Source organism: Dendrobates tinctorius, unplaced genomic scaffold, assembly GCF_039654945.1.
Source record: "Dendrobates tinctorius isolate UK_male_01 unplaced genomic scaffold, ASM3965494v1 ptg000197l, whole genome shotgun sequence".
NCBI lineage: Eukaryota > Metazoa > Chordata > Amphibia > Anura > Dendrobatidae > Dendrobates > Dendrobates tinctorius.
The window spans coordinates 3,537,125-3,550,078 of record NW_027361864.1 but is presented as its reverse complement, the minus strand read 5'-3'; the positions used below and the strand labels follow the sequence as shown (position 1 = coordinate 3,550,078).

The 12,954-nt window shown below is 49.7% G+C and overlaps 1 protein-coding gene across 2 annotated transcripts; it reads right to left on the bottom strand.

The window, feature by feature from the left end:
- Positions 1-128: 128 nt before the first annotated feature.
- On the bottom strand, positions 129-8,467 carry LOC141056367 (uncharacterized). 2 transcript variants are annotated; one of them, XR_012221624.1, is made up of 2 exons: positions 440-1,574; positions 129-303 (listed from the first exon to the last, which is right to left on the bottom strand). XR_012221624.1 is itself a non-coding variant. In XM_073553123.1 (2 exons), exon 1 carries the CDS (start codon positions 6,771-6,773, stop codon positions 5,823-5,825), a length of 951 nt encoding a protein of 316 aa, XP_073409224.1. In that variant the 5' UTR covers positions 6,774-8,467; the 3' UTR covers positions 129-303; positions 4,151-5,822. The 2 variants fall into 2 exon arrangements, 1 of the variants encoding a protein (XP_073409224.1); XM_073553123.1 differs by lacking the exon at positions 440-1,574 and adding an exon at positions 4,151-8,467.
- Between the last annotated feature and the right edge of the window lie 4,487 nt (positions 8,468-12,954).

Here is a 12,954-nt window from a genome sequence, read left to right as displayed (position 1 = left end):
GACGCTGTCTGGCTTTACACGTTAGGGCTCACACTTCATCTTAAAGGGGGTGTCCACTACTACGACTTCCCCTTCTTGAGCTAAATGTTTGGCCTAGATACAATAATAAAGCCTATACTCGCCTCCCGTGCCGGCGCCCTTCCAGCGGTGCCAGCGCTCGCTCTCCTGGGGTTTGCATGTGGTGCCAGTGCCCAATTTATGTGGGTTTCCTCCTGGTTTCCTCCGGTTTCCTCCCGCATTCCACAGACACACCGATAGGTAAAGTAGATTGTGAGCCCCAATGGGGACAGTGTCTGTAAAGTGCTAAAGAAAGGTAAAAGTCAAAAATAAAGAACACTTTTTATATTGTGCAAATTTAAAGGGAACCTGTGATCAGGATTTTGCTGCCTAAATTACAGACAGTGTCAGGTTAGAGCTGTTATACTGATTAAAATGACACCTGGGGTCAAGAAATCCGTCTTGTGGTTCTGTGTAAGCAGTGTTAGGGTACGTGCCCACGATCCGGAGTTGCTGCGGGTTGGACGCTGTGTAAGGAGATAAACCGGACCGCAGGTACCTGCATTCCAGGTTCGGAACTAGAAAGGCTGCATCCTTTGTTACCAGGGGGAAGCCTGAGTGGGGCGGACCTTCCCCTGCTGCCGGAGGGAAGGAGAGAGACAGAGCTTCCTGCTGACCCAGAGAGGCGGGGAGAGCCAGAAAAGGGCGCGCAGCAGAGCATAAAAGGAAAAAGCACGCAAAGCTGGGCAGTCTGGCGCAGGAGGGGAGCAGAGCAGAGAGCAGCGTGCAGAGCGGTGAGCAGCGCGCTCTGCTTCCCCCCCAGAGAGTAACGGTGTGGCGATGAGCCATATAGAAGGATCTCCCATCGCCTGCAGAGAGAGCTGTGCAGAGCAGAGCCTCACACACAGAGCAGAGCTGAGCCGGGTGTTGCAGCAGCGAGAGAGAGAAGTGCTCTGTCCGGGGAGCACCAGCCCCACACAGACCAGCGACCGTTGTCACCCACCGCCAACTGCGGGGACCAGAGAGAGAGAGACGGGCAGTGTGTGCCTGTTGGCTGACATAAAGCCAGGAGCTAGACACTCCAGGATCGTGAGTACCGTGCGTGTGCCGCCTGAGAGAGACCAGTAGCGTGACCGTAACCTACACCCTGACTGTGCTAGTAAATCTCGGCCCCAGACACCTGTGACTTCATTTGGCCTTCGTATACTTGCAAAGCCATTCTGGGCTCGTACAGGACTGTGGCCCTTACTGTTGTTCAGCCACTACAGTAGGGGCAGTGGAAGGTACCGGAGACCGACCACTGTTACTAGAAGAAGGGGTATTGTCACTTACTTGGCCCCACTGGAAAGGACATCGCGCCAGCCGCTGTCAGCGCAATCGAGTACGCAGCCGGAGCTGCAGATTTAGGACTTCCTAACACGCTCACTACTGAACTGCTGTTAACTGTACCGTTGTACCTCACCTTGCAAAATCCGTTGTCATTTATATTGTTTAACCTTTTACCTCCCTGCGTGGAGTATTCCCCTGTAAATAAACCTGTTAACCCTTGCTCTGCCTGCGTCCCGTCACTGCAACCCGCGTTCCTGCTCGTAGCTGCGTACTTATGCAGCTTCAAACCCGCAGTGTCCAGATGTTACACATAGTTTACTTTGCGTCCAGAGACGCCCGCGGCTCACCCGCAGACACTGGCATGCGGCACATCTCTCCAGACCGCAGTATGTCACTTTCTCTTGCAGAGACACTAGAAAATTTTCACCAGTAGAATGTATTGAATGTGGTGAATCCGCACAGTTCAGTGGAGACGTGTGATTTACCTGTGTTCAATAGACAGCAGCGCTTTGGACACAGCGAAAACGCTCTATGCCCAAAGCACTGCTAGTGTCGGATTGTGGGCACCCGGCCTTAGAATTTTGCCGCTAATGATACACCCGTGCTGCGGGGCAGGACTGTAGGCAGAGTCTTATCTTCCCGCTCTAAGCCAGAGACACCAAGGAAAGACCTTCCCACAGGCCGCACCGAAGCCCAAACATGTTCCTCATCATAGAGACAGACAGACTGCGCTTCGGGGTGGCCTGTGGGCAGGTCTTTCCTTGGTCTTTCCTTTCTAATCAATTTAACACTTTCAACCTGACATTACCTGAAGTTTACTTAGCAAAATCCTGCTGAAAGGTTCACTTTAATGAATTGTGTGCACCATTTTGAAAACTTTGGAGGAAAAAAAAAAGGCAACAAATATCATAAAACAAAAAAAACAGTATTGGCAAATGCAAATGAGCAAATGAGGAGTGGGGTTATGAGTTATACAGATTAAAGGCTGGGAGCATCAGATCACTACCTGCACCGCCATTATGAACAGGTAATTGAAGCTCGTTATCTGATGGAGAGCAGACATGGAGAGTGTACACAGAGTAATTACAGGTAGTCACTAGTCATCAATGTTGGATAATCATTTGGACCAGCAAATGTGCCCCTGTATGCCTCCTTTGGCACAAAGGTTTTAAACGTAGGGGCATCAAAGATTTCATCTTGAGCAGCTGCTCTTTCATTGCTGCATAGACAGGAAATGATAAAACAATATTATACTTTTTTTTTAATTATAATTCTAATTTTACAGAATCCAGGGTGAATGACGTACGCAGCACGTCCTGTGCAGAGGTTATGTGGCCTTCACAGAAGAACATATGAGGGTTGTGTCCTCCATGGTCACCGGTCTGAGGACACAACTTTTAACTGTGGGTTTACCTAAAAGGGTAAAGGGTTGACCAAACCCTAAAATTTCCCAAATCAAAAGAAAAAAATTGTCCAGAATAATGGAACGTTCGGTGTTGCAGAAGGCGTTCTTTGTATAGTAACTGGCAGAAACCACTTCCTAAATCTGTTATACGTAAGTAACATTCTACCACTGTCTTGTGCAAACCATGTAAAGGAATCAGTACAAACCTGGAATTGCCCCCAGCCAGCCCTCTTGTCTGTAAATGCGTCGGCCTAATGAAATGAGCAAGTCAGCCAGCCCACTCACACAACGTTCTTGTGCTCTACACAAGTCTAAATCAAAACATACAATGAGAATAAAAAGAGACCACTAAACCTGACAGGACCAAGAGCAGTTATGCTCGAAACGCGTAGACCCATGTCCTTTAATTCTCTTTGTATGCTTTTAATTGGTGGAACATGCAGATTATGTTGAGAGTGAATAAAGACCATAGATAGTTTAAATATCCTCATAATATGGATTTACCGCTAAAAATTGTATATCAGAAACTTGCAATGCCAAAATGTACAAAATTATTTTTATTAATCCATAAGATTACATACTGTATATAATCAAGACAATAATAGTGTAGAAAAATCCTTATACCAAATTACAAAAGATACAAAAATTGAGGTTACACTACAAAAAAGTCCTAAAATAAGAAAAGAGGTACTGACTTGTGGATAGGCAAATTCCAATCCCATAAATCATAGCCTAATCAATGTATAGGCATGGGAATATTACCGAGCACATAGTCATCCTAAAGTAGTTGGTAAACACTATAAGTGCATGTACAAGGGTGATAGAAAGGCCTTTTACCCATTAGTTAGCATGTCTAGTCGTTGCATCGCAGCCCTGATGCGCGTTTCGCTATTGCTTCCTCGGGGGGGCAATTTGTTATGCGCTAAGAGTGCCATTTCCAGCGGCGAATGGTGGCACCTGTGGAGGGTGCATCTCGCCACGTCCAGCGAGCACATGAGGGCGGGACTTCCGCTACCAGAACCAGTGTCGTGGTAACGGTGCGAATAGGGAACAACTGTTCTATTGATGTCAGTGGAACGCACCGCTCTGTGTACACATCTTCTGTCACGTTTGTGGATTTGAAGTGCCGGCCTCATGCGCTACCAGCGGCAGAGAAACAGTAGCCTCATGAGACGTCATGTGAGAAAACAAGGGTAACCATACTGAATAAGGGCAGAAGAGGGGGCAAAGACCTGAAAGTACAATTGTCATACCCAAATCTTAATAAAAGATAGGGGAACCTAGATCGTGTATAATACAATAAATATCCATAGCAATAGGTTCAGATTATAACATTTTCTATAAGAAATGCATAACACTGCGTAATGCAATAGTGCAATATCCAATGTATATGTAACACATAACAAGATCACCCCTTACGCCCACAAGTTGAATGACGCATTCGAAGCCATCCAGGGAGATTTTCTTTATGGTGATTTAATACATCAGAATCGAGGCACATAGTCCAGTGCTGAATCGCCATCCACTAATAAAATACGTGAAAAACACAAAAAGACACAGAATTAAAGTCAATATAAAAGATACTCCACAGGCATAAAATCAAACTGAACTTGCTGAAAAGCCGAGGGTCCGTAGAGCTAGGACGCACATTATAAAAAGGATGAGACGCTCGAAGGGGTCACGGTTCCCAATTTCACAATCCAGCGACACTCGAGCTGTGCCAGCCTGGGTTTGAGATCACCCCCTCTGATACCACCGTGGACACGATCGATTCCACGTTTCCTAAGTTAATCAGGGCTGCAGGTATGATGCAGCTTGAAGTGGCGGGGGACCGTTTTTAGAGACGCCATGTCATCCTCAGACTGAGCTGCCCTGATATCCCTGACATGTTCCCTAGTGCGTATCCTCATTACTTATATACTTGTATTGTGCGAGACTGTGCACATCCTGTCGACATGTGACCGCATGTATGCGGGACCAAAGGATCTCGACAGCGCATGCTGTGGATGCCATTAAGTAATACATACAATGTTTGCCAGTTTTTCTTGGTTTCATTCGGTGATTTTCATAGGCTGCCATTGCTGGAGCCCAAGAGCTCAGCTCCCTGAGACGTGAGCCGTCCGCTCCTTCATCGATGATCGGCAGCCTGTTTACATGGCGAGATTATCTGGAATGCTCGCTAGGCGATCATCTTCCAGTGAAAGTGAAGCCTTAAGGGCCCATTACCCATAGCAATATCGCTGTAACATCACTGGCTTTGTGATGCAGCAGCGATATCGCTACATGTGATACTTACCTCCGACCGGCTCCCCCGCTGTCCATCGCTGATCGCGCGAGAACGTCCTGGATCATTTCTCGTCGTCAGCTTCCTGCTGGACTTCCTGCTGTGACGACGAGCGACGCGTGGAGCCGGGCGGGAGGACGTCAGGATCGCCGCGTCTGACAGGTAAGTAGCGACCCCCGACCCCTGCGATGTCGCTGGTGAGATCTGCCTGTGTGGCAGCTCACTAGTGACCACTTAGCGATGCACCGGCGATCCATATCGTTGTCGGGATCGCTGGTGCATCGCTTAGTGTAACGGTACCCTTACTGTAGCGAAGCTGGTACATGTCAGATTTCAGCTCTGGAGGTGATAATCGGGGGGTGAGTCACTGCTGGATCTGCTGGAGAAGGATGAGAAATATGTTAAACAGGAGAATTGTGTCATTTGCTGATGTCAGGCTGGTGAAGATCCCCCACAACAGTGGGATGTCACACGTGGGATTAACGAAGCGCGATAACGAGTTATACGTGATCCCACTGAGAGACAATGAGCGAAGTGCCGGATAAAGGTGAGCTGTGAATAACATGAGGGGAGCCATTCACTGATCTCCATGGCAACCATGGCCGCTGACTGCCGGCATCCCCGGGTAACCACGGCCCGCAGGGAAATTACACATGATTGCAAGGTCGGTACAGATAGTAGCTCACTGGCGGACACAGACAGAAAGGGGACCCAGTGCAAGAACAGTATATGGGTCCTTTGTAGCCCAAGAGCTCCTGAAAATGTGAAATTGCACCTGCTTTGGAGGTAGAAATGGCCCCTCACTTCTTAGGGTCCTGTGTAACTGCACAGGCCGCACCAAGATATGTCCGCCCCTGCAGTAGCCAATAGGCTTATGTGGAGACATAATGTTACATAGAGGTGTATGAGGTTATATGGAGGTGTACTGGTTATACAGAGAGGTCTGAGGTTATATGGAGGTGCACTGGTTATACAGAGAGGTCTGAGGTTATATGGAGGTGTACTGATTATACAGAGCGGTATGAGGTTATATGGAGGTGTACTGATTATACAGAGCGGTATGAGGTTATATGGAGGTGTACTGATTATACAGAGCGGTATGAGGTTATATGGAGGTGAACTGGTTATACAGAGAGGTCTGAGGTTATATGGAGGTGTACTGGTTATACAGAGAGGTCTGAGGTTATATGGAGGTGTACTGGTTATACAGAGAGGTCTGAGGTTATATGGAGGTGCACTGGTTATACAGAGAGGTCTGAGGTTATATGGAGGTGTACTGATTATACAGAGCGGTATGAGGTTATATGGAGGTGTACTGATTATACAGAGCGGTATGAGGTTATATGGAGGTGTACTGATTATACAGAGCGGTATGAGGTTATATGGAGGTGAACTGGTTATACAGAGAGGTCTGAGGTTATATGGAGGTGTACTGGTTATACAGAGAGGTCTGAGGTTATATGGAGGTGTACTGGTTATACAGAGAGGTCTGAGGTTATATGAATGTGCACTGGTTATACAGAGAGGTCTGAGGTTATATGGAGGTGTACTGAGTGCACTGATTATACAGAGCGGTATGAGAGTGTGGGGAAGGTGACTTGACGGACAGACGTGACTGGTAGTAGGAGGGGACGGTTTGTGCACTAGAGACAGAGATTGACAGGATAGAAGGGTGATAGCTGGGAAAGGTGGATAGGAGAGTGCAGTACCTAGAAATGACCACAAGATGGCAGGGGGGAGTAGCTTAGGACTCAACATCAGCTTATGGCTTGAGAAACGCTTAGTCAGGGGGGTGGGGAGATAGGAACCCAGGAGGGGAATTCCCGGTGAGAGAGGGGATAAATAGAACAGGATAGGGTTCCAGGCAGGTTAGTCCCGGGAGGAGCTCGGTAGAAGACGGAGAACAGTGAAGAGCTCGACTAGGGGACCGACAGGAAAGAGACAGTCAGGGGGGTGGCCCTGACCCGACGGACCGCAGAACAGACGAGGCCCTGGGGGTACCGATTGGACGACGACCTCGGGCAGGTGAAGCGCTGACGGTAGATTGGTCTAGGACAGCCCCAGCAAAAGATCCGCGAGGGACGTTACTTCGACTGGAGCAAAGGTGCAGGTACCCGGGCCTGGAGACAGAGAACTGTAAAGAGGCTGCGGTGCGTGGTTGTGGTCGTCAGGAGGACGACGAATAAATCCTGAACTGTTACAACCGAAATCTGTCTCTGCCTCGTCCTTGCATCGCCTGGTGTCTGTGTCATCCGTACAGGGTAAGCAGTGGTCCACCCCCCCAATTCCGGCCCCTACCACATTTGGCGTAGTCGGCAGGATCTCCGCCGCTAATATGACATCTTCTGCGGCAGGCCTGCGCCAGGAGGACTGTTCACCTGCGGATTACAAATACCGGTGGATTACAAGTTTGCTCCCCTGTGGATTACAAATCTGAGACTTTGTTCCGGACCATTGGCTGTCATCGGAGGATCCGGAACGGAAAAAAAAACTTTGCGAGATGGTGCCCGAGTGGAATGCCAATTGGGACTGTGGCTGGACCCATCCAAAGAAAACCCGAATGAGACTCTGTGCCCCTGCGACGCGGGTGATCTGCGAGCAGGAGGGGGGTGGTGCTGAAGTGGATTACCCAGGGCGGAAGCTGGAGGAACTGTCGCCGGCCATCCCTGCGGAACTATCCGGCCTGGAGGCTGGTCTTGCCGAAGGGCGGGATGAAGAGCAGCGGCGGGCGCCAGACGAGCTGCTTCCCGGACTGACTCCTGGGAGAGCGGAGGAACAACCTGCAGAAAGCCACTGCGCCGGGGGAAGGTGAGAGTTCCCCTGGCTCTGCCGGCGGCTCCGCAAGCGGCCCCCACCACTCGGCCTCCCCGCGCGGCCTCCCGTTTTACAGCGGCCCCGGTTGCGGAGGGCTCTGTGGCCTCCGCTGGGCCAACCGACGCTCTCACCCACCACCCTGAGCCACCCCGCCCGGTGACGTATCGGGCCACGTCGCCGTTGCGAAACCATCGCGTGGCCGACGCTGCTGCGTTCCACCTGGCAGCAGCGGTTTACCACCCGAAGCCTGCCGCCACTCCGGCCTCCTCTGCGGCCTCCTCACCAGTGCCGGCAGCCACTCCGGCCCTGTCTGCAACTCCGGTTGCCGCCTCTGGTTCGATTGCGGCGCCGGCCGCGGCCTACCCGGCGGCACCCGCGGCCGCCTTTGTCTCGCTCATGGTTCCAGCTGCGGCCTGCTCACCGATATCCGGATTGCGACTTCGGCCGGGTCATCGGGCTCCGCCGCCTCTGCGGAGCTGTCTGCCATCCACACTAGCAGGCCCCAGCTTCGCCGCTCCGCTTCTCACCGGTCAACGACTCCGGTCCCTCCCCTGCGGTTGGAACTGCAGGAGCTGGGGGCCGGATGGAGCGAAGCCGCCACGTCGACAGAGATGAGCGCGTCCACGCCACCACCGGTGGTGGACTGCTGGTTCCCAAGCAGAGAAATGGCGCGGAACCACTTTCGGCCCCTTATACCCCTTTTGACTCATCTCTCAGGAGGGAGGTGACCCCTGAGCCCTGGGCAAAAAGAACACTCGGGGCTCAGGAACTGTCGAGACATCCTGGGAACCTCACGGCTGTGGGGTTCCCCTGCTGGACTTGCGCAACATCAGCGGTCAGGAGATGGCCCGGACTATCGTGATTTCGCTGTGCTGTTGTGCAGGCCCCAAGAGCACAGTTCGACGTCCATGATAAGGGACATGTTTTATTGTTGATTGTTTGCTCCTGGCATAGCGGGGATGTGGGAGAGGAAGTACTCATGTTAAAGGGAGGGGGGAGTATTTATGTTCTGTTTTAAAATGTTATGTTGATAGAAAAAAAAAAAAACAGAAAAAACAAACAAGGGAAAAGGGGTTACCCCTGTTGGGTAACTCATATTGTTATTAAGGTAGAGATAACAGTATGTTAAAGCTGATTTAATGAGTAGTGTGTTTAAAAAAAAAAATGTGTGTAACAGGTTCCGGGTACTAGGTAGATGTGATGAAGACGCCGACCATGACTCTTTTTACGTGAAGGATGAAGAGACAAAGAACATTGAACCAGACAGTGGTCCGTCAGTCAGGTCCCCGACACCACAGACACCCCAAAAGGACAGGCGGGCGCCAATGATGACCAGGTAGGTGAAAGGCCTCGGTCATGGCGTTCCGGACAGCTGAATGTAGTGGAAGGGGAGAGTAGTGGGAGGTTCACGCCGTAGAGTAGTCTGGGTGGACCTCGCCAACCTGAATGAAGTTGTCACGTGGCGTGCGCGCTGGCGAGTAGTATGGTGCTCCCGGTTTAGTTCGGCCCCAGTGGGCAGCGGGTTTGGCCCAACGACCGGTCCGACAACAGACTGTGGACAAGCTTCAGAACGACGTAGGTAGGATTATGATTGTCGGGACGACAATGGACAAAGGGAGGAGTGTGGGGAAGGTGACTTGACGGACAGAAGTGACTGGTAGTAGGAGGGGACGGTTTGTGCACTAGAGACGGAGATTGACAGGATAGAAGGGTGACAGCTGGGAAAGGTGGATAGGAGAGTGCAGTACCAAGAAATGACCACAAGATAGCAGGGGGGAGTAGCTTAGGACTCAACATCAGCTTATGGCTTGAGAAACGCTTAGTCATGGGGGGCGGGGAGATAGGAACCCAGGAGGGGAATTCCCGGTGAGAGAGGGGATAAATAGAACAGGATAGGGTTCCATGCAGGTTATTCCCAAGAGGAGCTCGCTTGGTAGAAGACGGAGAACAGTGAACAGCTCGACTAGGGGAACGACAGGAAAGAGACAGTCGAGGGTGTCCCTGACCCGACGGACCGCAGAACAGACGAGGCCCTGGGGGTACCGATTGGACGACGACCTCGGACAGGTGAAGCGCTGGCGATAGATTGGTCTAGGACAGCCCCAGCGAAAGATCCACGAGGGACGTTACTTCGACTGGAGCAAAGGTGCAGGTACCCAGGCCTGGAGACAGAGAACTGTAAAGAGGCTGCGGTGCGTGGTTGTGGTCGTCAGGAGGACGACAAATAAATCCGGGACTGTTACAACTGAAATCTGTCTCCGCCTCGTCCTTGCATCACCTGGTATCTGTGTCATCCGGACAGGGTAAGCAGTGGTCCACCTCCCAATTCCGGCCCCTACCACAAGGTTATATGGAGGTGTACTGGTTATACAGAGAGGTCTGAGGTTATATGGAGGTGTACTGATTACACAGAGAGGTATGTAGTTATATGGAGGTGTACTGGTTACATAGAGAGGTATGTAGTTATATGGAGGTGTACTGGTTACATAGAGAGGTATGTAGTTATATGGAGGTGTACTGGTTACATAGAGAGGTATGATGTTATATGGAGGTGTACTGGTTATACAGAGAGGTATGAGGTTATATGGAGGTGTACTGGTTATAGAGAGAGGTATGAAGTTATATAGAGGTGTACTGGTTATAGAGGTATATATGAGGCTATATGAAGGTGTAATGTTATATAGGTATATACAAATTTATATGGAGGTGTACTGGTTATATATTTGTCTATGAGGTTATATGGAGGTGTACTGGTCATTTGGAGGTGTGAGGTGGCTATATGGAGGTGTACGGGTCATTTGGTGATGTGAGGTGGCTATATGGAGGTGTACGGGTCATTTGGTGATGTGAGGTGGTTATATGAAGGTGTACGGGTCATTTGGTGATGTGAGGTGGTTATATGGAGGTGTACGGGTCATTTGGTGATGTGAGATGGTTATATAGAAGTGTACGGATCATTTGGTGATGTGAGGTGGTTATATGGAGGTGTACTGGTCATTTGGTGATGTGAGGTGGTTATATGGAGGTGTACGGGTCATTTGGTGATGTGAGGTGGTTGTATGGAGGTGTACGGGTCATTTGGTGATGTGAGGTGGTTGTATGGAGGTGTACTGGTCATTTGGTGATGTGAGGTGGTTATATGGAGGTGTACGGGTCATTTGGTGATGTGAGGTGGTTATATGGAGGTGTACGGGTCATTTGGTGATGTGAGGTGGTTGTATGGAGGTGTACGGGTCATTTGGTGATGTGAGGTGGTTGTATGGAGGTGTACGGGACATTTGGTGGTGTGAGGTGGTTGTATGGAGGTGTACGGGTCATTTGGTGATGTGAGGTAGTTATATGGAGGTGTACGGGTCATTTGGTGATGTGAGGTGGTTGTATGGAGGTGTACGGGACATTTGGTGGCGTGAGGTGGTTATATGATGATATGAGGGCAGTCTCAAACTGGCCCATAGGGGAACAGTGGAATCCCCCCGGTGGGCCTCTGTGCAGATCTGGGCCCCCAACCCCACTGTATGGGCAGTATTTGGCATAATTCACTCTGTACAGAAAAAAAGCAGCATCTCATCATTCATTAACCAAACTACTCAGTTTATTATTATATAGAGATATAGGTAAATTTGTGAACGAGTGTAGTGTAATATTTGTATGTAGGTGAAAAGTGGGCCCCCCCCCAAAATCATTGTTACTGGTGGGTCCTTGGCACCGCAGTCTGACACTGTATGAGGGTATGCACTTTAGTGTCTGGGTGTCACATATGCATAAACCCTTTATATGCTGTCAGTTTGGGCTGTGGAGAGCGGGTCTATGCACTCTACCAGCTGTGTTCCTGTGTGGGTGGATTTAATACGTCTCCGTCCTCATTTCAACCTGCCTAATTTGTCTCCGTGTCCTCGCCTCCCTCCAAACCTCTGTCTGATGCTATTTCAGGTCTTAGCGGATGATCTGAAGAGACAGACAGTTCTGACTGTCAGACAGCTGATCAGGTAACCGTGGTCCCCTAAGGAGACAGCTGGATATATGAGACCCCTGTAGCTTGTATACAGTTCATACAGCCGCATATCCTGAAAATTAAAGGAATGTTCCCATAATAGTCATTTATCTTTTAATCATGGTATCAGGGGGTCCCACCACAAGGACCCCATGATAACTAGAAGTGATGGTCCATTAGGCCATGAAGTAATAGAGAGGCGGTGCGGTGGTCCTGTACCTCTGTTCTGGTATTGGATGGGCCCTTCGCAGTTACACACCTGTCTGACATCGCTTTTCTTGCAAAACAGATTACTTTCGCTGATGAAAAGTGATAACAGACATCGACATTTCCTGTTTGTGCGTATGCGCCAAATGTTACCGTGCAGCATCTGTGCAGTGGGAATGTGGCCAGGGATTTAATGGTTAAAGGGAACCAGTCATTTTGTTATCTAATGCTATTTTCCTGCAGATATAGGGTTAATCTGCAGGTTAATAGCTTTACAGTGCTGTACTGAAAGGGTGTCTACCAGGAGAAAATAAACTTTACTCCTCCCAACTGGCTTTCAGTCATGGAGGTGTGTGTGAACAGGTTACTTGGATGTAACAACACAGACAGTGGAATACTGTAGTAGTCAACCAACGGTGGTTATTTCACACAAAAAGGAGATTTTCACTGTATATGTACTGTATATGGAAGTACACAAAATATTATGTGTAATAACAGGAATAATATCAACGCTCTCTTTACACACACTGTCCTTATTAGCTAGTAGTTTGGCACCTAGTAGAGCCTGTACATCTCTACTGAATAGGCTCCACTGTTGTGAGTTCATTTTTCCCTTCACCAGTGAGGTCTGATGAACTCCCTCTTCTGGCGAAGGAAGGTAGTGAGGCTAATTACCAAACAGCTGAGCAGGTAGATGATGACTGGGTCACAGGAACTGATGACTGGATATAAGGCAGCCGACGCCCTGCTGCCTTGCCGGTGATTTTCCTGCTGGATTCTTGGAGACCAGTCTGATTTCTGCTTCTCAAAGCTAAGTTTTGCTCTGCCTTTTGTACACTTTAGTTCTGGTTTTGTTTGCCTTGTTTTTTTGGAGTTCAGCCATCCCCGGCCGGGGGTGAGCTGAATTCCATTTTTGTCTCTGATCTG